This window comes from Garra rufa, chromosome 18 (assembly GCF_049309525.1).
Source record: "Garra rufa chromosome 18, GarRuf1.0, whole genome shotgun sequence".
NCBI classification, from domain to species: Eukaryota; Metazoa; Chordata; class Actinopteri; order Cypriniformes; family Cyprinidae; genus Garra; species Garra rufa.
In genome coordinates this window covers 7410636-7438332 of record NC_133378.1, presented here as the reverse complement: position 1 = coordinate 7438332, position 27697 = coordinate 7410636, and the positions used below count along the sequence as shown (strand labels likewise).

At 30.9% G+C, this 27697-nt stretch overlaps 1 protein-coding gene across 1 annotated transcript; it reads right to left on the bottom strand.

Annotated features, from left to right (window-relative positions):
• Nucleotides 1-898: 898 nt before the first annotated feature.
• On the bottom strand, nucleotides 899-27697 carry LOC141290969 (uridine-cytidine kinase-like 1). The gene is made up of 12 exons (XM_073823118.1): nucleotides 27521-27697; nucleotides 25602-25673; nucleotides 25323-25512; nucleotides 25106-25167; nucleotides 22574-22590; nucleotides 15576-15674; nucleotides 11986-12079; nucleotides 11550-11612; nucleotides 11257-11379; nucleotides 8040-8147; nucleotides 6251-6407; nucleotides 899-2083 (listed from the first exon to the last, which is right to left on the bottom strand). Exons 2-12 carry the CDS (start codon nucleotides 25629-25631, stop codon nucleotides 2004-2006), a joined length of 1023 nt encoding a protein of 340 aa, XP_073679219.1. The 5' UTR covers nucleotides 25632-25673; nucleotides 27521-27697; the 3' UTR covers nucleotides 899-2003.

Below are 27697 nucleotides of genomic sequence, written 5' to 3'. Positions count from 1 at the left end.
GTTTTCCTTCAAAATAAAAGCTTTACTGCCCTTTCCATCAAAATAAAAGCTTAAAAGTGCAGTATGAATTGCTGCCAGCTAGCGGTTTAAATGGGAAGCGGTACTGCAGTCCAATTTCAAAAGATCTCTTTCAAGTGTAGATATTAGGTATATTATTTTTTCAGTACTTCTTTCTTATGAAATATTCATTTTCATTTATTTACAGTGCAATTGTTTTACAATATATTGCTATTACTGTCATTGTTGTTATTATTATTATTATTATTGTCTTCTAATTTGTTTGGCTTCCTAAAACACCTGTGTAAATGTAATTTAGATTGAAACAGTACACCACAAATGAATAATTACAATAAATATCATACCGTGAACTTCATATTGCAAAATTATTGTATTGTGAGATTTTGATAGCAAAAAAATCCTACTGACCCTAAACTTTTGAATAGATCTCTATGTATGTGTACATTTACTCATGCACATATTCACACACATAAGTTACATCAAATCAATGAGCATGAAACACTGACTTGAGTTCAAACTAATTTATTATGCAAGGTGAAACAGACTGTGGATGAGTAATCAGTTGGCAGAAACAATGGTCAATTATACAGTGAAAAAATATCAGACTGACCAATCAGAATCAAGTATTCCAGAATGTGTGCAATGACAATGCAATAAAATAAATAGATAAGCACAAATCATTCCTGTTGTGGGACAAAAGTCACAGTAGATACATTCACTAGGCCTTGAAATTATCACTGCAGATCTCAGTGCTCCCATATAAATACAATATTGTTCATATTTTCGGTCGAACATTAAAAAAGAAGAACATTTTCATATTTTTGCAGCCCAGGATTTCAGTTTTTTTGGTTAACTATTGCAAGTCAGCATAAATCAAATCAAATAAACAAAACACACATAATCGTATCATATTTCTATGATAATTTCTTCATGCTAGGTACTTTCTCAAAGTGCTCAGTGGGGTACAACGATCACACAAATAGATATCAACGCGACATCCATAATAAGAACAAGCACTACGCTCATTTGGTTGAATTTCAGGCCAAACACCAACACTTCCTGTGGGCTAGTTTTGTTCTTGTACATCCTGTATGTTCTCAATGTGACAGCGAACATCAAACTGACGTCAGCCATATATGGTAAAGGCAGATATAGACTCGCTGGACAGATGCAAGAAAACAAAAAACAGGTCAGTGTAGGTCATTCTCATCACATAACGAACACAAAACTTCTAAAGTCCTTAAAAATTAAATGGCCGCTAATTCGGGATGATTTCTATGTTAACAGCAGCTGCTCCTTCATGCTTATGTTTGATAAATTGAGCATTTCGAAACTCTTAAATTGAGCTCGACGTCTTGCATCTAAACAAACTGTCAAAACGTTTGCTGAAAATTGTAGAAAAATGTGACAATGTTTAAGTACACAATGCAGTGCTCTGTTGTGAAAACAGCCTGTGGTTTGGTCAGCAGCCGTCTGCAGGTAAAGCGAGTGAGAGAGAAAGCAAAGATTAAAACAAAAGCAACGCCCACACATTTTTTCCGATGAAGTGGTCCTTCAAAGAAATTCACTGTCGAAGTGTAACAAGGCAGCGCTATGAGTCTCCACTCTTTGAAAGCTTGTCTGCTGCATGAAACAGAGTACAATAATAATTGATTCACATGGCATACAGATGGCAAAAATACTAAAACAGCAGATTCCAAAAGTGACAGCAAACGCGTAAGGCAATGAATCGACTGCATGTGCTTTGGAATCAAACGTTACACGCTTGAAAATGACAGTAAATATTAAATAACTCATGACATTAAAAAAACAATGAAATAAACCTTCAAAAAAAAAAAAACTTCACAAATAAAAACATTTCAGTTTGGAAGTGCCAAGAAGTATAAAAATATTTCGTAATGTACAAATATCCGACGTGATTATCAGAGTGGCTTCACCAGTCTGTGCTGGTGAGATGATGGGACGCTCAGGTGAGCAGAGGCCGGTCAGCAACTGGGCTCGTCCATGTCGTCATCGCTACAGTCTGGAGGTGCATCCGTGCCAAAATAACGATCTCCAAAATTTCCTAAATGAAAAAATAAGTTTGGGTATTACTCACATTTTTTTGCTTGCAGTATTTTCAAATGCAATGCAAATTGCAATTAAGCACATTTTCCCAAACCTATCCCTAACCCTACCCCTCACAGAAAACTTTCAGCATTTTTGCAAGTGCAATTGCAAAAAAACTTTATTTTTATACCAGTTTTACAAATGAGGATGTCCCCAAAAGTAATTTTTTGGTGATTTTGTCAAGTTTAGCTCACTTTGGGGTAGGGTTGTTCCGATTCCGATACTAGTATCGGAAATGCCACTGATACCACAAATAATTTTAGCATCGATATCAGTACCGATCCGATACCATTTCCGCTAGCTTTGTTTAATGCTGCAAATCAGAATAATTCTTCGCTGCTCAGAACGCAAACACAGGAAGTTCTGCTGTGTTGCCATAAGCAACCATATATACAGTGCCTTGCAAAAGTATTCATACCCCTTCATTTTTGTCACATTTTGTTTTGTTGCAGCATTATGTTAAACCGCTTTAAATTAGTTTTTCCCCATATCAATTTACACTCCATACACCATAATAATGACAAAGCAAAAAAACTGATTTGCAAATTTGACAAATTTATTAAAAATAAAACACTGAAATAAGTACATTGCATAAGTATTCATACCCTTAACTCAGTACATAGTTGAAGCACCTTTACAGCCTCAAGTCTTTTTGGATATGATAAGCTTTGCACATCTGCATTTGGCAATTATCTGCCATTCTTTGCCTCACCTTTTCACCTCTCAAGCTCTGTCAGCTTGGATGGGGGCTGGCAGACATTTTCTACAGTCCTAGTTGTTCCAATCGTCTTCCATTATGGATAATGCTTCTGTGAATCTTCAATGCAGCAGATTTTTTTCTGAACTCTTTCCTAGATCATTGCCTTAACGCAAGTCTGTCACTGAGCTCTACAGACAGTTATCTTGACCTCAGGACTTGGGTTTTGCTCTGATATGCATTTTCTGAGAGGTGTGTGCCTTTCTAAATCATACTCATTCAAATGAATTTGCCACAGTTTAACTCCACTCGAAGTGTAGTAACATCTAGAAGCAACATGAATGCTCCTGAGCTAAATTTCGAGTGTCCCAGAAAAGGGTATGAATACTTATGCAACGGGATCTTTTCAGTTTTTTATTTTTAATACATTTGCACAAATGTTAAAAACCTATTTTTTGCTTTGCAATTATGGAGTAGGGAGTGTAGATTGATGTGGGAAAAAAGTAATTTAATGTAGTTTAACATAAGGCAGCAACATAAAATGTGAAAAAAAATAAGGGGTATGAATAATTTAGAGCAGCGAAGAAGAAATACAAACGTGCTAGCAGTATGTCTGCTGTTTGGCAGTATTTCAGACTGGACCAACCAGCCAGTATAACGCTGGCATGTCTCACATGTAGGGCCCTGTGATTTCCGCGATGCAGAAAACGTGAAATCCAGTCATAAAAACGGAAGTTACGCTTTTTAACGCGGAATGTCACAGAATTTGTCAAATTTTGGACGCCAAAATACATGGGGGGCGTGTTTGGTAATCGGTCTTCGGCCCAGTGTTTAATTTTGTTCGGCTTCGGCCAAGAATTTTCATTTTGGAGCATCCCTAGTCATTACACTTTAATCAAATTGCAACATAGACTAATATTTGTAAATATTAAGCCGCAAAACGAATATTTAAATATGAATTCTGTGTGTCTCTTTGTTAATGAATGGCACAGACACGTGGTTTTGTTTACTACTCATACTGAAGCGTGCATGACACTTGTGGTAATATTACAGGGCTCCAGACCATTTTTTCTGCTGGTGCGACTAATTTTTGTGAGCGTTGTTCAACTTATACGCACTGCCATTTCTGTTTAATATGAGAAACATCAAATGGCAAACGAAAGCGAAACTAAACCGCGCTACATTTGAGCTGCTCAGCGCTGACCATTTATTAGCTCGGACCGCAATGCAAACAACTTGCACGAGCCTATCAGTTGATACAGGGCTAGTAGTATCTACAGCTGTATATACAGATACACACCCAGGTATCGGATCAGTGCTCTGTGTCGGCCGATACCCTCAGCCCAGATATCGGTATCGGGAAGGGAAAAAGGGTATCGAACATCTCTACTTTTGGGTACCAATTTGTCCCCAAAATATGGTTAAGTAAATGCACCCACACATACAATTAACCCCTTTACAACATTTAAAATAGATTATTTATCAAGCTGAGCCCCCTGTGTGAATTTTTCGAGTTTCCTTTTTATTTAAAATATTTACAAACTGGTAATAGTAATACAGCTTTTAATGCCACGCCAGCATCTATGAGCTACTTACTTATGAAAATGTGAATGATTAAAAGGGGGTTACATCTGAAGATTTTCAAGATTTAATTGATTTCTTTCCCAATGTATATGCTGTATATGCTTTATTTTTTTCCAAAGCATTGTTAGATACCAGATGTTTCCTGTCACAGCTGTGCAAAAACAGTATCATAGCTATTAAACTAGATCTTCTTATAATTTTAAATCAGTATTTAACCCCAGAACAATCTTAAAGTACAAAAAGTGCAGATTTTTAGTGACTGTGCTTTAAAATTAAATTATTATAATCTTAATTTGAGTGATTTAGGATTTTGAAAGTCTGACAGTAATCATGTTAACTTAGCTTTAAATGTTTTAAAATGATTCACAGATTCACCCCCAGTGTTGGGGGTAATGCATTACAAGTAACGCAAGTTACGTAATCAGATTACTTTTTTTCGAATAACTATTAATGTAACGCATTTTTTTAATACACAAGAAAATATCTGAGTTCCTTTTTTAAATACGTAACGCCAGTTACTCCCCTCCTCCCCTCATTTATTGATTGAAAGCTCTCCTGTCCCCACATTGAGAGAAATCTCAACATTGGATTCAACTATATTTGTAGTGAGATGCATTTTTGTGAGCCTATTTTCACTAAAGCTGGAGTTTTCCTTCAAAATAAAAGCTCTACTCTCATTTCTGTCAAAATAAAAGCTTAAAAGTGCAGTATAAATTACTGACAGCTACTGGTTTAAATGAGTAACGTTAATGCAGTCCAAATGCAAAATATCTCTTTCAAGTGTAGAAATTAGGAAAGAAGTATTGTAATTTCCCTGCTGTAGTGTAAAGCAAAAATAGTATACCTATGAAAAATTCATTTTCATTTTTTACAGTGCAGTTGTTTTACAATATATGGCTTTTACTGTCATAGGAATAACATAAAATTGTTGTTATTATTATTATTATATTCTAATTTGTTTGGCTTCCTAAAACACCAGCGTGATATGTCATTTAGACATATATATATAGAGAGAGAGTATATCACAACTAAAAAGAGGGTTGAGTCCCCTTTAAAGGTCAGGTATTCAAAGTCAATTCATTGACTTTTTTTTTTTTTTTGAAGTTTTCTTAGTTTCTCCAACATGGATTGGAGCTCTTAATTTTGAACTCTCAAAGTGCATTAGATTGAATAATTTAACTTTAAAATGTACAAAAAGTCTTCATTTTTCTTCAAATATTGCAATAAATATTGTATTGTGGACTTTATATCATTACATCCTTATAAATATATATATATTTTGTCTTTCAAACACATTTGCAATGTTAGTTGTTCTAGGCTGTCATACTGCGCTTTACACTGCAGCGCAAAGCCTGTCAGATTTGAAACATGTAAACTGACCCACTTCCCCCCTAAAGAGTGAACTTTATACATACTGCTTCTATACAATATATTTAGTAGGCTACTATTGTATTTAAATGTCTAAAACCTAAAATTAACATCACATGGTTAAAAATACTGCAGAGTTGTGATATATGACAAGTGGTGAGCAAGTCTCTCGCTAGTTCGGCGCTGAACGAAAGCTGATTTGAATTTAGCAGTTGATCATGTGACACACTACACGTTCTAATCATACCAGCATTATTATCCACGTCAAATGGTTAATATATAATAATAAATAAACTAATAACTATGAAACAAAACCTTAATGGCCCTATAGATCTTAAAGATAAAAGTCTGTAAAAGGGTGAAATATGACTCAGACATGTCCTTGGGCTGGTTTTGTAAGAATGACTTGTTTGTGTAAAACCTTTAGGACAAAAAGTCACAGTCAAGCAGATAAAGTAATGTTTAGAGTCTCACCTATGCCGGGGATGATGTGGAACAGGTCGTTGACCTTCTTGTCAACAGCGGTGGTGATGATTTTGACCTGAGGGAAGGCGTAGGCCACAGAATGGATGCCCATCTCAGCCATCAGCAGAGACACCAGCAGGATCTTATCCTCCTGAACGTCATGATCCTAAACACAAACACACACCTCATGAAAAAAAAAAAACACACTCCTGTTCCTTCACTCTCCACCTCTACTTTCCTATCTAAAGCAAGAAGTCAATAAACAAAAAGTTTGTGTGCTTGCTTATCAAGGAGACAAAAGTGTTGCATTTAGTTTCCAAAAAAGTCATTTCCACTACAGAATTAGTAAATACAATACATCATTTTAGATTTTTTTAGAACATACAGTACCAGTCAAAAGTTTTTGAACAGTAAGATTTTTATTTATTTTTTGCTCATAAAGCCTGCATTTATTTGATCCAATGTAAAAACAGTAAAATTCTGAAATATTTTTACTATTTAAAATAACTGTTTTCTATTTGAATACATGTTGAAATGTAATTTATTCCTGTGATCAAAGCTACATTTTCAGCATAATTCTTTCAAGTCTTCAGTGTGAAGTAAATGTTTCTTGAGCAGCAAATATTAGATAATATTAGAATATTAGAATGATTTCTGAAGGATAATCATCTTGTTTGCAGCCAAAATATCTAAAAATTCTTAAATCAAGAAGGATTTTCTAGATGAGTAAAAAATGTTTTCTTGTTTTCAGAAAAAAAAAAACAAGTCAAAATTAAGTGAGTTTTGCTTAGAACAAGCAAAATAATCTGCCAATGGGGTAAGCAAAAAATCTTATTTCAAACAGAAAACAAGATTATTTTTCTTGTATCCCATTGGCAGATTACTTTGCTTGTTTTAAGCAAAAATGCACTTAGTTTTGACTTGTTTTTTTTTTCTGAAAACAAGACAATAATTTTTACTCCTATAGAGTAATTTTTGGATATTTTGGCTGGAAACAATACAAAAAAATTAGGCAAATTTTTGCTTAGAACAAGCAAAATAATCTGCCAATGAGGTAAGCAAAAAATCTAATTTCAAACAGAAAACAATATTATTTTTTCTTTTATCCCATTGGCAGATTACTTTGCTTGTTTTAAGCAAAAAATTCACTTGACTTGCTTTTTCTGCAAACAAGACAATGTTTACTCATCTGGAGTAATTTTTAGATATTTATAAAAAAAAGTAAGAAAGGCTTTTTTTGCAGCGTAGAATAATGATGCTAAAATTCAGCTTTTAAATCACAGGAGTAAATTACATTTTAAAATATATTCAAATAGAAAACAATTATTTTGAATAGTAAAAATGTTTCACAATTTTACTGTTTTTGCTATACTTTAGATAAAACAAATGCAGGTTTGGTGAGCAGAAGAGACTTACTGTTCAAAAACTTTTGACTGGTAGTGTGTATCTTCAGTGTTGGTAGACAAATGATATTTAATCTAGTGAGAGTGTTTACTTTGCTAATCTTCCACCGATGCCAAAAACGGTCTTAGCAACTCTGATAAATACAGCTCAGCCTTGGATCAACTGTAGAATTAATATGTGAGAATGTGTAATGTTATGTCATGCTGTACGGCCGCTGTCAGCTAGTGAGGTTTCTCTGCTACGCCTACACTGACAGACAAACAAACTGGGCCGCTCTACATGTGGTGCCTGAGTAGGCGTGTGTGTCTGTGCCACTGCGCATTATCAGTTCCATTAGATGACAAGAGGTGTTGCAGTTGTGTGCAGGAAAAAAAAGATTCAGATGCACACTTACAAGTAAAACTCTGATGGCCATCATGGCTGCCGCTCCGGTGGACACAGTGCAGTCCATCAGAATCACGTGATCCTCGCCGATGTCTTTGGGCAGACGCAAATAGTGCAACTGGACGGGAAGATAAAAGACAGCTTAAATGTGCAGCAATGATATACCCAAATAAATCAATCGAATGAATACAATTAAAATAGAAATGTATTTCAAGCAATTATATAAATATTTAATGGTATTTCTTTAAAAATGATATTTATCTTATATTATATTGTGCAGAACAGCTGCTTCAGTATTTGTCAGGTAACGGGAATATGTTAAAAGTGGTACTCCAAACATAAATTGCACAATTGCATTGATGCACCACACTGTTGTGAAGAATAGAAAGATGCAAGTAAGACTAGAGCACTGTTGCACATAGATTTTGTATTTTCACTGCCTTATACACACACACACACACGCACGCACGCACGCACGCACGCACGCACGCACGCACGCACGCACGCACGCACGCACGCACGCACGCACGCACGCACGCACGCACGCACGCACACACGCACACACACACACACACACACACACACACACACACACACACACACACACACACACACACACACACACATATATATACACACGTGTACATATCTCACTACTCCTGGCAACCACACAAATCGCTGAATTTAGTTTTCTTTCCTAGAAAAGAAACTGAATGTATTATCTATGAATAAATTGAGATTTATCATCACTTTAATTATTTAAATGATTGGACATCCAAAAAGTAAACTAAAATAAAAATAAATAAAGTGAAACCAATATTTTCACATTATTTAGTTTTCTTTCCTAGAAATGAAAAGGTAATACATTAACTATGAATAAATTAAGATTTATCATAATTTGTATTACTTAACTAATTGACAATCCAAAAATTAACTAAAATAAAAATATATATATTTTTTTAAATAAATAAATAATACATGTCAACACAAATCGGTGAAACCAATATTTTCACATTTAGTTTTCTTTCCTAGAAAAAAAAAAACTTAATACATTAACATCATTTGAAAAATTAAAAAACTAAAATTAAATGGAAAATTAATTAAACATAATAAAAAAAATTAAGTGTGTAAACCACACAAATCACTGAAACCAATATTTGCTCATTATTTAGTTTTCTTTCCTAGAAAAAAAACTTACTACATTAAGTATGAATAAATTAATTTTAAAGAAACAAAAAAAGAAACTGAATATATTACTTATGAATGCATTGAGATTAATCATCATTTCAATTATTTAACTGATTGAAAATGTAAACACTAAACTTAAATAACAATTAAATGAATAAAATGTGTCAACAACACAAATCGGTGAAACTAAGATTTTCACATATGATTTAGTTTTCATTTTTACATTTTTAAAAAATGTAATACATTTACTATGAATAAATTAAGATTGATCATAATTTGTATTATTTAACTGGATGACAAACCAAAAACTAAAATAAAAATAAAAAATGAATTAAAAAGTAATACAATAAAATACGCGTCAACTACACAAATTGCTGAAACCAATGTTTTTACATATAATTTTGTTTTCTGTCCCAGAAAAAACTTAATATGTTAACTATGAATAAATAAAGATTTATCATACTTTGTATTATTAAACTGATTGACAATTAAAAAACTAAAAAAATAAATAAATAAACATTATATATAACTACGTGTCAACCACACAATCGCTGAAATTTTTACATATTTTGTTTTCTTTCTTAGAAAAAAACTGAATACATTAACTATGAATAAATTAAGATTGATCAGAATTTGTAATTGACAAACCAAAAGCTAAAATAAAAAATATATTAATAAAAAAAACACCATCAACCACACAAATCAATTAAGCCATATATTAATATCATATATTATTTCACATATTATTATTATTATTATTACTATATTATTTACTTCCTAGAAATTACCTGAATACATTAACTATGAATACATTGAGATTTATTATCATTTGAATTACCTAACTGACTGGCAATCTAAAAACTATAAAATAAAAATAATTTTAAAAATGAAAATTGATACTACACATTAAAGCAACAAAAAATTATAAAATATAAAATACCTAGAAATTGTACTAATGAACAAATTACACAAAAATACTGCTCAGAAAAAAATATAAAACAAAACAAAAATCTTGAATATAAAACTTATGATGGATGAATGGTTGGTAACACTTTATTTAGAGAACCAGTTCTCCTTATTAACTATTAATTGCAAAGTTTGCCTCAAGAAACGAATAAGTATAGGTATGGATCAGATTAGGAGATTGAAAATATGATCATGCAGAATACGCCATTAATATGTGCTTCGTAAGCAGCGTTGGGGGTAACGCATTGCAAGTAACGCAAGTTAGGTAACAATATTACTTTTTCCAAGTAACTAGTAAAGTAACTAATTGCTTTTTACTTGACAAGTTACTTTTTCAAATAAGTAACGCCAGTTACGCCCCATTTATTGATTAAAAGCTCTACTGTCCCCATGTTGAGAGAAATTGTGAATAAGATGTTACTTTAGTTCTAGAATAAATGTGAAAATGCATTAATTCATCTCACCCACTATACAGTATTCCTCAAAATGAATAAAAACAGTGAAATTCAACACAAACCTACAAAAATTAAATGTTAAATAATACAGATTTCCTTTATGTATTTAATCCCATTTTATTAATTAATATCTTTGCTGCCGATCTTCGATGATCCAATTCATCCATACTTATAAGCAAAAATGACTCAAGATAATCTAACATTTGTTTTCCTTTTTTTTTTTTATTGCTGAAGAGTTGACATTTTTTCTTCTGCGGTCTACTTTTCTCTAAGCCTGAGGCTTTTGGTGTGAAAAGGCTTTTACATTTGCCAAAAATAGAACTTTTTATATTAAAAACAAACAAGCAAGCCCTGCCTAGATTTAAAAAGTAACACAAAAGTAACATAACGCATTACTTTCCATAAAAAGTAACTATGTAATTAGTATTGTAATGCATTACTTTTAAAAGTAACTTTCCCCAAACACTGTTCATAAGTACTAATAAACAGTCAATAGCTTGTGATATGCGTGTTAATAAACAACTAGTTAATAGTGAGAACTGGTCCGTAAACTATGTGTTACCAACGAAATAAATAAATACATTCTCACTTGATCTGATGTGTGGAAAGGGGCGTTACCTCAGGCTCTCCTGTGTCCTGATTGGTCTGGATGAGGATTTTGCCAATGCGGACGTCTTTGCACACGGCCCTAAGCGCGGGCTCCATGGTCTCTCCCGCCCTGAGAATCGACACACCAGTAATCTGCTCAAAACAAAAAGGGTGAGTCTGAGATTTCCTTTTTAGGGCCTGAGCTACACAACAGAGAACAAAGACATTTCTGTATGACAGAGAAAAGCCCCTAATGAGCTGGTGACACCAAACTACCAAAGACATTATCCAAATGCACCTAGTAGTGTGCATTATTTTCTTACCCTCTTTCCATAAAAGGTCCTGCCCTCATAATCCTCTCCTTGTGGGGTCTGAACAATGTGAACCTGCGGCAGATAACAGACAAACTGCAACGTCAAGCTGTTTTTGTCCAGGCATATCATATGTAGCTGAACTGATCTTCCTCTCTGATTAAAAGCCACAGTAAAATGTCAGCAGCACCATCGTGAAGCTCACTAGCCCACTGCACTTCTCCTGTGAGCGTTTTAAGTGTAAAGGTCGCTGTGTCGCTGCTGCCGATTTCTATCACGTTGAGTTTGTTAGTCTGAATTTCCACTGCGGTGGACAAGTGAGCCAAGTTTCCATGTTGAAGATGAGGCCTCCATGCCCACACTCAAATCCGTTTGCATGACATTAATAGGTCGATCTAAAGATTCCCCAGCAATTCCTCCATCTTCACTCTGTGAAGTCTTTTCTCACCTGAGATGGAAGGATGGACAGCGCTCTCTCGATGAGGAGCCGCATTAACCTCTTGGAGTAGAAGATGAACTCGTCTCGACTGGTCTCTTTATTTCTGCAACACAAGCGTGAATGATAAAATTACTTTTACAACAGTCGTGTGTTTGTGTTCAAAACGTTACCATAATAGAAGACCTTTATATCCTTTTTATTCAAAATATTTTAGATGACGTACTTAAATTAACACATTTAAGAACTTTGAAGAAACTGACCAATGTAATTTTCCTAACAGCTATTTACATGGGGCACATAGTAGGACTTGTCTTATTTTAGCATGCAATAGCTGTTAGTTTACGTTAGAGCCTGGCATAACCACGCACAGCCTGTGGCATGGACGAAAGCAACGAAAAAAACTTTCGAAATGAGTAAATTTCAGCCACTGGCTTCTGTTTTTTGATTTTGGTAGTTGGTTGCAGGTAGTATGAGGGGGAGGGACAATTTCCACCCAATTGTGGGTCACTGGTGTGTCTTTAGAGGGTGGCGAAAGCAATATAAAAGAAAAAAACTAAAACCTGTGAAAGAAAAAAACCCTGTAAAATCTGTAAAATAAAAAAAAAACCTACAAAACTTAAACAAAAACAACAAACCAGAAAAACTAACATAACACATAAAAAACAGAAAACAAAACTAAAAAAAAATTAAACAAAAAAACAAGACCACTACAAAGCAAAAACTAGAAAAATATATAAAACAGAAAACAAAACTAAGCTTAAAAAAAATGATACAAAACACCCCCCCCCCTCAAAAAAAGCTGAAAAAAAATATGTGAAAATATTGGTTTAATAAAAAACAGAAAACACAACTAAGCTAAAAAACAAAACCAACCAACCCAAAAAACAAACAAAAAACTAACAACAACAAAAAACAAAAAACTAACTACAAAGCAAAACAAGAACTAGCATAAAATTAACAACAGAAAACAAAACTAAGCTAAAAAAAGAGAAAGCAACAGAACAAAACCAACCAACCCCAAAAATGGAAACCACAAAGCAAAAAACTAGCATAAAATAAAAACAAAACAAAATTCAGGTAAAAAACAAAACAAATGAACAAAACAAAACCAACCAAATAAATAAATAAACTAAAATAACTTAACAAAAAATAAAATAAAATAAATAAATAATAATGAGTGATAAAACAAAGCATAAATACAAAGCAAAAGAACTAGCATAAAATGAAAAACAGAAAACAAAACTAAGCTAAAAAAAGCAACAGAACAAAACAAAGCAAGCAAAAAAGTAAACCATAAAGCAAAAAACTAGCATAAAACAAAAACAAGGTAAAAAACAAAATAAACCAACAAAACCAACCAACCAATCAAATAAATAAATAAACTAAAAAAAATAAAATAATAATAATAATAATAATAAGCGATAAAACAAAACCAACCAACCCCAAAAATAAAAAAAGCTAAACAAAAACAAGGCAACTGAAAGGAAAAGAACTAGCATAAAATTAAAAACAGAAAACAAAACTAAGCTAAAAAAAGAAAGCAACAGAACAAAACCAACCAACCAACCAAAAAAAAGGAAACCACAAAGCAAAAAACTAGTATAAAATAAAAACAAAACAAAATTAAGGTAAAAAGAACTAAATAAACCAACAAAACAAAACCAACCAAATAAATAAACTAAAATAACTTAACAAAAAAACAAACAAATAAATAAATAATAATAAGCCATAAAACAAAACCAACCAACCCCCAAAATAAATAAAACTAAACAAAAACAAGGCAAGTACAAAGCAAAAGAACTAGCATAAAATAAAAAACAGAAAACAAAACTAAGCTAAAAAAAGACAAACAAAAACAAAACACAAGTAAACTACAAAACAAACAACTAACTTAAAATAAAAAGAAAACAAAATGAAGGTAAAAAAATGAATACACCAACAAAACAAACCAACCAAAAAACAAATAAATAAATTAAAATTACTAAACAAAACAACAATGATACACTAAATAAAAACTAAGCTAAAAGAATTCAATAAATAATCAAATAAATAAATAGTGACAAAACAAAACCGACCCAAAATAAATAAAACTAAACAAAAACAAGGAAACTACAATGCAAAAGAACTAGCATAAAATAAAAACTAAACTAAACTAACCAACCCAAAAAAACAAACAAACAAACAAACAAACAATAAACTACAAAGCAAAAAAACTAGCATGAAATAAAGTAAGGTAGAAAAATTTAACAAACCAACAAAACAAAACCAACCAACCAAAAAAATAAGTAAATTAAAATTAAAAACTAACACAAAAAAGAAAACAAAACTAAGCTAAAAAAATAAATAAACAAACAAACAAATAAAACAACAAAACAAAACCAACCCCCTCAAAAAGAAAAAAACTAGAAAAATTAAATACAAAGAAAAATACAAAGCAAAATAACTAGCATAAAATAAAAAAAACGTAAAAAACTAAACTAACCAACCAAAAAAAAACAAAAAAACAAACAAACAAACAAAGCAATAAACTACAAAGCAAAAAAACTAGCATAAAATAAAAAAAGTAAAAAAAAAATTAACTAACCAACCAAAAGCAAACAAACAAAAAAGCAATAAACTACAAAGCAAAAAAACTAGCATAAAATAAAAAAACATAAAAAATAAACTAAACTAACCAACCCAAAAAAACAAAAACAAACAAACAAAAAAGCAATAATATACAAAGCAAAAAACTAGCATAAAATAAACAAACATAAAAAAATAAACTAAACTAACCAACCAAAAAACAAACAAACAAAAAAACTACAAAGCAAAAAAACTAGCATGAAATAAAGGTAAAAAAAATTAACAAACCAAAACAAAACCAACCAACCAACCAAAAATTAGTAAATTAAAATAACTAAACAAAAAAACTACAAAGCAAAAAACTAACACAAAAATGAAAACAAAACTAAGCTAAAAAATAAATACACAAACAAACAAATAAAACAACAAAACAAAACCAACCAACCCCCAAAAAAGAAAAAAACAAAACTAGAACAATTAAATACAAGGAAAAATACAAAGCAAAAAAACTAGTATAAATAAAAGAGAAAACAAAACTGAGCTCAAATAAAAATATAAAATGATAAATAAATAAAGCAACAAAAAGTAAAAATGAAACTAAAAAAACAAGGAAACTACAAAGCAAAAAAACTGGCTTAAAAAAACTTTGAAAAATTAAAAAGCAGAAAAGCATAAAAATCTATGCAAAACTAAAGAAAAAAAATCTCCAATAGCACATTGACAAAACTGAATATTCAGGCATATTGTTGGAGATTTTGTCTACTTTTGTACAGAGTTGGGTTGGGTGTCAAATGTAGCATTTCTGGGTTCTAAAGCAAAACCAATAGAGGTAGAAACACTGTACTAGCCTACAGATATGAAAAGTATGATTTTTCTAGTTTTCTATTAAGTCTTTCCATGTTACTACACACTGGACATCCATATGAGATACTGTACAGTTAGTACTGCTGAGTTTTACACAATGCATACACTAGTGTGAGACGTGTGAGGTAAACTGCTGCGGCACAGGCATACAGTATGAATGTGTGTCTGACCTGATGATGGTGTGCATGCCGCGGACCTGCGGCGTACTCTCCAGAACACTGAGGGTCTGTGGAAGGGGCTGGGCCTGATGGGCAGACGCTAGAGCCGCCCTGTTACCATCATCAGAGAGAAACAGACAGGAAGTCGTCAACGCAGTGGAATTAAGAAGTATGTTCATTCCAACACTACACAGGCAGATAGAAACACATGCTATAGCTACTAGTGTCACACAGATGTTAATGCAATGTTAGAGGAAAGCGTGAAGCGAGGATTTATAAGCATACAGGAATGATTTATATAACAGAGAACCAAAGGACAATCTCCAAATGAAAATCTGACCAATCTATAAATTAGTGTTTTATATACATATGGTGGCCTCAAAAAGTATTTTTACACTATATTTTACATTTTATGATTTTAGTTCAATGTTTTGGGGTCAGTAATTATTATTTTTTTTTTTGGAAAGAAATACTTTTTTCAGCAAGTATTTTTTAAATTTATCAAAAGTGAACCTTTAAATTCTAATAATATCTCAGTTTTAAATAATGCTGTTCGATTCATCACAGAATCCTGACAAATATAATTTCCACAAAAATATTAAGCACAACTGTTTTCAACATTGGTGACAACCATTATTAGCCATTGTCTATTGATTTTCATTTATTTATTTTTAATACAATTTGGAATTAACATTGTTTTTTAACAAATATTTAACAAAACTTGTATTATTTTATTTAGAATATTCATTTTAATTATTTAATTAATTTTTTACTTTTATATACTTTTTATTCATTTATTAATTAAAAACTAAATTAAAAACAAACCAAAAAAAAGGAAACTACAAAGCAAAATACTAGCATAAAAAACTGAAAACAAAACTAAGCTAAAAAAAAAAGCTTTTAAAAAAAGTGACAGTAAAGACCTTTAAATTATAACAAATATCTCAGCTGTTCTTTTGACCTTTAGTCACCATAATTTCCACAAAAATATAAATAAGCACAAATTTCCAAAAACCATTATCTAATTTATTTAATTTATTTATTTGTAATAACATTTGGAATTAATTAAATGTTTAATTTTTTTTAACAAATATTGAGCAAAATATGAATTAGTTTAAATTTTTTAATTAGTATTTATTTTAATCAATATTACTTTTTACTTTTATTTATTTACTTTTTTTAAATTAATTATTATTATTATTGCTGTTGTTGTAATTGTTTAGTTTTGACAAATTGTTGGGGCTTAACCATGACTTGAACAACATTTTGAACTATTTTGATTTTTTTTTTTTTTTTTTTAATTTGACAAAATTAATATATATTTTTTTTAATTTTAAAACTATTATTTATTTTCATTTATTTAATTTTTAAACCAAATTTTGAACTATTGTTATTGTGTTTAATTATTTATTTTTTATTTTTGACCAATTGTGGAGCTTAACTGTGACCAGGGGCGTTGTAGTTGGATGAAAAGGGGGACTAAATTACCAGAGCCCAAGTGGGGGGAGGGCCCCTGAGGAGTGAAATTTTATTTTCCTTTAAGTATAATTTTTAGATCACAATAAATGTTGTTAACTAATGTAAATGGCTGGCGAGGACAGACCCCCTCCCTCCCCGAGCCCAAACATTCAGAGTGTTCAAATACTGTTTAAAGCCACTGTTCACTCCAGTTTACAAAAACTGTTAATCACACCTGTTAGAAAGCTTTATGAGCTCTGAGTAGGTCAGGTTTGTTTGGGAGTATCCCATGATTCAATTTCACAATCAGTCAGCTCAAGGACTGCATCCTGTCAACAAACAAAACTCTGCGTTCAATGTAATCTCATGCAGAACATTAATGTCATTGCTTTACATTTAAACTAGCCGCTTCATTAAAAGACAAATGTGACAATATGCAGTCTTTGGAAATCACACCAAGATCCCTGCTGTTCTACTTATGGCTTGTAATACAACAGCAAAAACATAAAACCAAAAAAATAAATAAATCATAAGCAAATCTCCTCACATATCCCAGCGGAGCTTTCTCTGTGGGGGAAGTGACAAACAACAGAAAAACAGACAATGACAACAGGAAGAGAAGGAAAAGAAAAGAGACGTCACACACTATCAGGTGAGGGAGGATGAGGCGGTCACATGACTCAGAGTGGAACAAGAGTGTGACAGCTGCGATCGGCACTTCGGCACACTGTGTGCATGTTCTGTGGGCAAATCAGCCTGCACTGATTATGCCATTCAGTCTCCTTTTAAAGGTACAGTTCACTCTGTCATTGTGGAATACAAAAGGAGTAAAATATCACATCTGCTTATAGCAAAAAACCAACATACAAAAGTTATGTGATGCAAGTCGTCTGAAGCCTTACGGTAGATTTTTGTGGGGAGCTGACGGAAATTTTTGTCTTTCATGCACATTCGAATATGCCGAGTTATGGCAGGTTTGACGTCAGTAATGGAACCAATGAAGGCTGACATCACTTACTTTGTCTTAAAGCGATAGTTCACCCAAAAATGAAATTCTGTCATCCTTTATTCACCCTCACATGTTTGTGCTTGTGTTTAACATATGTGACCCTGGCCCGCAGCACAGGTATATTAACAGCCAAAAATGTTTTTTATGTCAAAAATCATTAGGATGTTCCGTGAAGATATTTATTTATTTAGTAAATTTCCTACTGTAAATATATCAACTTATTTTTTGATTGGTAATATGCATTGCTAAGAACTTCATTTGGACAACTTTAAAGGCGATTTTCTCAATATTTAGATTGTTTGCACCCTCAGATTACAGATTTTCAAATAGTTGCATCTCGGCCAAATATTGTCCTGTCCTAACAAACCGAGAAAACAGAAAACAAACAGAAAAACCCAAATGTTTATTTTTGGCAACTGTTAAGACCCTTGCGCACCAAAAGTAAAATGAATTAGCCTCAGCCTCAAGAAAGTGCCTCTGGTCTGCACCTCACTCCCAAATTCTCTAAACACTACTTTACTACTTTCCTAACGCCCCCTTTAAATAAATAATAAAAAAAATATTGCGCCATTGACTTTAGACCAAGTTTCAGTTGGTCAATGGCGCAGTCTATTTCAGTTGTCTCAAAATAGCAACGAGCCAACAATTTGCCTGAACACACCTTGTTTTCAGACCAGCACGCCCATAGGTGCACAAACGGGTGCAAATGCTTTTGCTATTTAAACAATGTGGCGAGGACGTGAAAATGATACTGAAACTAGCAAAACACCTTTGTGTCGTGCCTGAAGCCGCATGATAGGGCCCCTTCTCTATGTTATTTAGCAGCTTCCACATGTTTATTTCCACAATTTAAACAGCAGAACAACGTATTCAGTAGTATATTAACCGTGCAATCCATGCTGTTGTTTACATCCGTGTATCACCAATATGGCAATGCATGTAGGTAACTGATCGAATCCATGACGTAAGTGCAAAACCTCTACACCTGTATATTGCGACACCCATAATTAACATGATAATGCTATTTCATTATTTAAACATCACGATTATTATCAATTCCAGTGTATGGCGACACCCCTACTGTTCATTATATAAAGCAATCTTGGATTAATCCACTTGACTCAAATAAAATACTGTTTGAAGCGTCATCACTTTGGACATAAATCTCTCAATTTTCATTAAAAAGACCAACATTTGTGTTTTGTAGATCAGCCATAGTATAGTAAAAAGCTAGCCAGAGCCAGCCAGAGTCCTGACTTTAAAACCAATTGAGAATCTGTGGAGGGCTAAAGATCAGGATGATGGCAAGGAGACCCTCCAACCTGAAAGAGTTGAAACTCATCGCTAAAGATGAATGGGCAAAAGTACCAGTGGAGACATGCGAAAAGCTGATCAGCAATCATATAAAGAATTTGTTTGCTGTAATAGCCAATTAAGGCTTTTCTATTGATTATTGAGAATAATTTTGGACATGCCACTCTTTGTTCAAAAAAAGCTGAGAAATATTTTTTCCACAATGATGCCTCTTGTACATCGTCTTATTATCTAAAAAAAAAAAAAAAAACTTGCTGGTTGAAAAGTCAGAATTTGCCAGGGGTATGGATAATTTCTGACTTGACTGTATATTGCAGTTTTCAACAGATTGATACGAATCTTGTGAAAAATTTACGATGAAAGAGCTGAAAGATGAGAGATTGAAAAACAAGGTAAAATGGCATGCTTGCGATTGTGTTTTTACATCACATTCACTTTTGTTCATACTATCGGATAGGTTTAGGTGTAGTGCAAATGGTACATTATTTTAAAACGTAACAGAACATTAGAGTTAAAGCGCCACTCAGTGGACATTTCAAGTCAGAACTGTGGTTCATGTACAAAACCAACGTCACATAAAACATACCATAAGTACGTTCATCTGTTCTGGGGGGAAAAATACCAACACTCTTTTAGCACCACTCAGTGGACATTTCACATCAAATATGTCACGAAATGAACATGCATACATATTTCGCATCTTGCGAAAAAGTTCCTACAGACCCGCTTTTGTCATGAAATCAGGTTGGAAAAAAAAGTGATTTTTCAATTTCAATCACAATCCATTCATATTACTGTTATGTATCACAGCGCATAGAATTGTAAGATTTGTCTCGTGTATTGTGAGTTAAAGTGAATAAATGATGAATTGATATTTTTAAGTGAACCATTTCTTTAAGCTGTGCAAGCTGTGGTACTACTATGCAAACGCATCTTCTTTTTTTTTTGAGAAAATGTCAGTTTTGGTGTGAGTCCTGTAGTAGCTGTCATCCTCTCATTCACTCTCACTGACACAAAGGTCTGTTACATCCTGTGTCGGGGGCTGTACTTCCTCATGTTTCTCTCTCTCTCTCTCTTCCTCTCCTTTCTGTCTCTTTCTCACACACACACACACACACACACACACACACACACACACACACACACACACACACTCATGTGCTGTCGTTTCTAGCCCAACGGAAAAATGAAAGTCTTTGTAGTAGACATAGGAAACTTCAGTGCGTGCGAGACGCCGTGTTCGACAATAGCTACAGAGACAACCATGAGAGAGAGAACGCGAGGGGAAAGAAAGAAAGAGCAAGAGAAAGTAAGAGAAAGAGAGGTCAAGGGGAGGAAGACAGCGGAGTATTTTTAGACGCAGCATGCAGGGAGGGTGTCTGCTGTTAAACACTGAAGGATGGAAAAACAGAAGGTATCTGCCTCCCTCCTGACTGCAGCGCTGAGCATCTATCCTCCTGTATTATATCATGACATGAGACATCCATCCCATCATGCTCTACTGCTGGTCAGTACTGGATTGAGCAGTGGTGGTTTATGGTTTCTCAAACATCATAGCTGTGAATATATCAGTGTGGGTCTATGTGTAGTAATAAAGCTTGGCCCTTTCAGTATTTTTTGACAATGCCAGATTTTTTTCTATGTTAATGAAAAACAAGAATGATCTTGTAAAACCAGCCAAGAACACTTCTGGGTCATATTATACCCCTAAACAGAAAAAAGAAAAAAACAACAATAAAAATTAAAAATAAAAATAAACCAACTAAAATTGTCAAAACAAAATACAAAAAAAACTAAACAAACACTAAAAAACGAAATAAAACAGAACAAAACAAAATGTAAAAAATAAAATAAAATACGAAATAAAGCAAAACAAAATTTAAAAAGCACAAAAAATAAAATGAAATTAAACAAAAATACCATCGCAAATAAAAAAAATAAAATAAAATACACAAATAAAACAAAAAAAAAACAATACAAAATTAAAAAAACAAAACAAAAATAAAATATTAAAAGCAAAATAAAAAATACAAAAAAACAAAACATAAAAAAATAAAAATCAAAACAAAAAAATAAAATAATACAAAAAACATTAAAAAAACAAAAAAAACTACATTTAAAACAAAACAAATAAAACAAAAAAACAAAGAACAAAACAAAATAAAATAAAATACAAAATAAACCAAAACAAAATTTAAAAAGCACAAAAATACAAAAATAAAATAAAACAAAACAAAAAATAAAATACAAAAAAATAAACAAAACAAAATACCCCCTCCCCCCAAAAAAATAAAATAACAAAACATTAAAAAACAAAAAAACTAAATTTAAAACAAAACAAATAAAATATAAAAAAAACAAAATAAAAAATAAAACCAGAAAAAAACTAAACAAAATAAAAAACAAAAAATAAAATACAAAAAACAAACAAACAAAAAACCTTAGACAGAATAAAATAAAAATATATAAAAATAAATATATAAAAACTAAATCTAACAAAATAATAAATAAATAAACCAGTGTTGTAACTGTTAACTAGCTGTAACTCATTTTCAGTAATTTAATTTAAGTTGCAATAAAATATAAATATTGCATTAGAAATGCAAAACGAATGAAATGGAAAAAAAATACAAAATTAGAATTGCTGCCTTGACAACTAACTTAAAACTATATATATAACTATATATATAAATAACTATATATATATATATATATATATATATATATATATATATATATATATATATATACTGTATATATATATATATATAACTATATATAGAACTTATACATTTTTTTAACTTATTAATTTAAAAATATAATTTTTTTTTTTTTTTTTTTGAGGTGAAATATGACATAAGTGTCTTTCGTGATATTCAAATTCACTTGATTCATTATTTACAAAACTGAACCACACCAATGCTCATAAATATCAATGTGACACTTAGTAGTCAACATAAAGAGACACTGCCCTCTTTTGGTCCCTACAGGAAGTGCAGCAGAGCTCAGGAGGAGGAAGATTCCATGAGAGGCTGGCGTAAGTTACCCCTACAGACTGATCCAGCCCAGTTTCCTCATACCTGCATTTGTTCCTGCTCTAAATATCATTATCAGTTCTCAATCTGATTGTCAAGACTGGGCTCAGGTCAGTGCAGAGGGGAAACTTCTGGAAGGGCGGTTGAGCAGGCAGTGACAGGAAGTGAGAAGATGACGAGCAGTGCTACTCTACCTGACGCTGAGTTCACGCTGTGCCACCGCGAGGGGAGGAAGAGGGGAGAATGGAGGAAGGAGAGAACAATCCAGTGCGGTGAGGAAGCACGGCCAAACAAAACGTGTCACACCAGTATAACAGTACACAAAATGAACAGGCCCACACAGAATCTGCTTTAAAGGGGCCTTTTTAGGAGGAAATCTGAAATTGTAGGGAGCTGGCATTATTAGATTTGTACTGATAGATGAAAATATAATCAAATTTCTCAAAATGTACAACAAACACACAAAAGCCGTGGGCGAGTGTTCGAATTTTGATGACATTTTGGATGCAGATTCTCTGTGGGCCTGAAAACGAGTAACATCATTTGCCGTTCAATATTACAGTCAGTGATACAAACCACATGACAAGTCAAATATTAGTTCACTACAAAGCATTCCCAATCCAAAATGCACAAGAGTTATTAAAACTACTTCTCATGAGGTGCGCATTTACTGATTATTGCTTTAATCAATCATAGGAGAAACAATGAAGATGACTTTAATATTCATAATCAACAAAACACATTTCTACATTATAAAGGAAATATTGCTGAATATGTCCCACAAGGAAGGAGAGTCTTCTTTGTATGAGAAAATCATATAGACACTCTCATTATCTGTTAAAATAATCTAAAATATATTAAACTGTATATTTAAAAAAACAAGTAGGTAATGAATAACAATGGTAATTGGTAATAATAAATGGTAGTTTACTTTTACATGCTTTTAAATGATTTATTTTCAGCTTCCTTTATTTTTATTATTTATTTTAATATTTTTAGAATTTATTACTTTTAACAATTATTTACTAATGCTTCATTTTTCGGCATTTATTTATATTTGACATTTTTATTTAATAATTATTTTACAATTTACATTTTTGTAATTTCTTTATTTAAAAAAATGTATTTTACATTTTTCAAATTAGGTTTAATATTTTTTTATTTTACATAATTGATTTTAGTATTTATTTTTGTTTTTAAAATTGTTTATTTTACTTGATGTATTTACATGATTTAATGATTTCAAATTATTTATTTACAGCTAAATTTACAATTATTTATTAATTTTAAATTTTTGTGGTTTATTTTTAAAATTATTATTTTTATTTTTTTATTTAATAATTAAAAAATATTTTTTACATTTGAACATTTTATATTATTATTTATTTCTATTTTACAATTCTATAATTTAAAATTTTATTTTTGTTTTTAAATAGCTTATTTTACTTTTACATGCATTTACATGATTTAATTAATTATGTCAAATGATTTATTTTCTGCTTTTTTTAAGGATTCAGTTTTATTTATTTAAATGTAAAGATTTTATGATTTTAGTACTTTTAGTATTTACTTATTAACGCTACATTTTTGTGGTTAATTTTTATTTGTCTTTTTTATTATTATTTTTTATATTTATTTCTATTTTACATTTTTATGATTTATGTATTTTTACATGATTTAATAAATTGTTGTTTCAAATTATTTATTTTCATCTTATTTTTTAGGATTAAATAGTTTATTTTTAATATTTATTTTAATTAAAAGATTTTCAGATTGTATTACTTTTAGCAAGTATTTATTAATGCTAAATTTTTGTGGTTTATTTTTAATTATTTTTATTTGACACGTTTTTATTATTATTTATTTTTAATATTTATTTCCATTTTCCATTTTTATGATTTAATGATTCATTTTTGTTTTTATTTTATTTTTATTTTACATTTTACATGATTTATTTTTACATTTATTTTCATCTTATTTTTAAGGATGACATTTATTTATTTTTAATATCTATTTTAATTTAAATATTTGATGATTGTACTACTTTTAGCAATTTGTTTTATTAAAGCTACATTTTTTAATTATTTTTTACAATTATTTAACTTTTTGCAATTATTTATTCATTTTACATTTAAACATGTTAATATTTTATTTTACATTTTTGATTTAATTATGTTTAAATTATTTTAATTTTTATATTTTTACAATTTAATTATCACTAATATTTATCCTATTTTTATATTTTAATTATTTAAAAAAATATTCATTTGAATTGTTATATTTGTATGATTTAAATAATTGTTTTTTATTGGATTCAACTATTATAATTTCAGTTATTTTAATTTTAATATTTGCACAATTAATTGCATTATTTTTTACATTTATAGTCCTTTTAAATTTTCATGATTTCATTATTTTTTTAAATGGTAGTTTTAAATATTATCAGTTCTATAAATTCATTTTACAATTAAATATTATAGTTAATGTAACTATATATTAAGTTATATATTATATTTCTGCTAAAAATGTTAAAATAGGTGATCTACATTCAGTTTACAAGTAAAAAATATTTCATCCAGAAGGGGGCGATATTAGACATCTGACATTTTGTTCATAACCAGAAACACCATGATGAAATGATTGTTATTGTATCTTTGATCGCTAATACTGTGCTGTCTACGGCTAGATATTACAATAAATCTTCTGAACATTTCTGTTGATCTTACCTCCTCCAGCTGACTGTGGACGTGCTGCACTATAAGATCAATGGCCACCATGTTGCCGCCACCTACAGGAAATAAAGAGCAGGAACTCAAACTAAGCATTACTAAGTCATACTAGCACTATTGCTGCAGTATGCAATATGTGAACTGTGAAAGTGTTGTTCAACTTTAGTACAACTTTACAAAACAGAGCATGCTGTCTTTCATAATGCAAACTCACCGCGTGGCACCACGATATCTGCCAGTCTCATGGTGGGCTCGATGTACTGCTCAAAGGCTGGTTTCACAAACTTGTTGTACTGTTTGATCACACCCTCGATGTCCCGGCCTCGCTCTGTGATGTCCCTCCTGAGCCTCCGTACCAGCCGGATGTCAGAATCTGTGTCCACAAAGATCTTCATGTCTAGCAGCTGAAACGCAGACAGATGATGCTCCAGATCAGATCATGGTGGAGAAAAACAAGACATTACCACAATATGACAGATTTGATGATATTTACCTTCAGCAGCTCTTTATCTGCAAATGACATGATCCCTTCGAATATAATGACGCTGGCCCCATACACCGTTTTCTGCAGGCAGATCAACAATTAAAATTGTTACTTTAATTATTTTGTGTTGCACTTTGAAAAAAGAAGTTACATTTGATTCTAACAGAGAACGTTTGCTTTATTATAAACATGTTTCACCACACAATCTTTTTTTTTAAATAAATCTTTTTTTAAATAAATCTTGAGTGCTGAAATGCTCAGACTTGAATGATGTAATATTATAGTTAATTAAAAAGCTGATGCAGTGTTTATTAGCTTCTGTTAGTTGAAAACCAGAGGTTAGCTACTTTTTGTTTGTATCTAACAGGGCTTACCAAAGTTTTTAACCTTTGACCTAAAATATTTACTTCAAGATTTTAAGTTAATATTTTAAAAATGTAACAATATTTGCATGTTCATGTCTCTCTGTTGGTTAATGGTCACATGACATGCAGGTAAACGTTTTTTTTTTAAATAAGCATTTTATTTAGATTTGTTTTGTATTTAAAATGGTTTATTTACTTTGACATGGTTTTAAGCATTGTTTAAAATAATTGGTATTCAGTTTACATTTTTACGATTTAATTGATTTATTTGTAATTATTATTTTAATTTATGCTTTTATTACTTTTTTAAATAAGCATTTTATTTAGATTTGTTTTGTATTTAAAATGGTTTATTTACTTTGACATGGTTTTAAGTATTGTTTAAAATAATTGGTATTCAGTTGACATTTTTACGATTTAATTGATTTATTTGTAATTATTATTTTAATTTATGCTTTTATTACAAATGATTTAATTTTAATTTGACCTTTTTGTCATTTATATATTTTTATGTAATTATTTTTTAAATTTATTTTTTTTTACATTTATTTTCATTTTAAGTTTTTACAATTAAATTATTTATTTCTAAAATTATTTATTTTAATTTTTTCATTTCTAAGAATTAATAAATTTTTAGCTTTTCATCAACTCACAAACCAGTTTGGAAATATAACAAAAGTGTATTTTAAAACGTATATATTTATGATTGAATCATTTATTTTGTCACATTTTTCATTTCAAGTGTTTATGATTTCATTATTTATTTTTCAAAATTATATATTTTATTTTTATTTTTTTATTTAATTCATTATTAGCTTACAACCCAGTTTTGGAAATATAACAAAATGTTTATTTTAAATTTTTGATTTAATTATTTATTTTTTACATTTTTAGTTTTTATGATTTCATTATTTTTTTAATTATTTATTTTAAATGTTTACGTTTTTTTCGATTTCATTCGTTATTAGCAGTACAACAACCAGTTTGGGAATATAACAAAAAGTTAATTTTAAATTTACATATTTATCATTGGATTTTTCATTTTAAGTTTTTACGATTTCATTATTTATTTTTCAAAAATAATATATTTTACTTTTATATCTTTTCAATTGAATTAATTATTAGCTTACAACCCAGTTTTGGGAATATAACAAAACATTTTTTTTTTAATTTATATTTTATATTATTATATTATTATTACTATTTAACATTTTTCATTTTAAGTTTGTATGATTTCATTATTTTTTAATTGTATTAATTATTGTAATTTTTACACTTTAACAATTTCCATAATTCTTAGCTTTTCATCACAAGCTAGTTTGGGAATACAAAAAGTCGACTTATAAATATAGCTAGCCATTTGTTCAAAAGGTATCTCGACTGTAGTTGAGCCATTTTAAAATAATGCAGCTGCTTTCAAAGCAGCTTTCCCAACACTGATCATTTACATAAACATGACACTTTAAGCAAATCAGAGTAGAAAAATGAGGCACATCAAACCCACATATTTTGTTCATCTGATCTAAATGATTTTACACACCCTCTGTGTGTGTTTCCACTCACCCATTCTTTCTGGCGTCCGTGTGTGGTGAAGTCATAGACTGGGATCTTGACGCTCTTGCCCTGCTTGAGCTTGCGGAGAGTGTGAACCAGCAAGATGAAATCAAAGGCGTCTGGATGGTCGAAGTTGTAGTCATTATTAGCAGCCAGCAGCTGCTGTTCGGCCGTCAGAACCTGCAG

Coding starts and splice junctions, on each gene's coding strand:
- LOC141290969 (XM_073823118.1), bottom strand. CDS start 25,631: ATGTCATTTGCAGATAAAGAGCTGCTGAAG. Junction 11,380..11,549: donor GGACCTTTTATGGAAAGAGG/GTAAGAAAATAA, acceptor TGTTTTGAGCAG/ATTACTGGTGTGTCGATTCT. Junction 6,408..8,039: donor TGGCCATCAGAGTTTTACTT/GTAAGTGTGCAT, acceptor GTTTGTGTTTAG/GATCATGACGTTCAGGAGGA.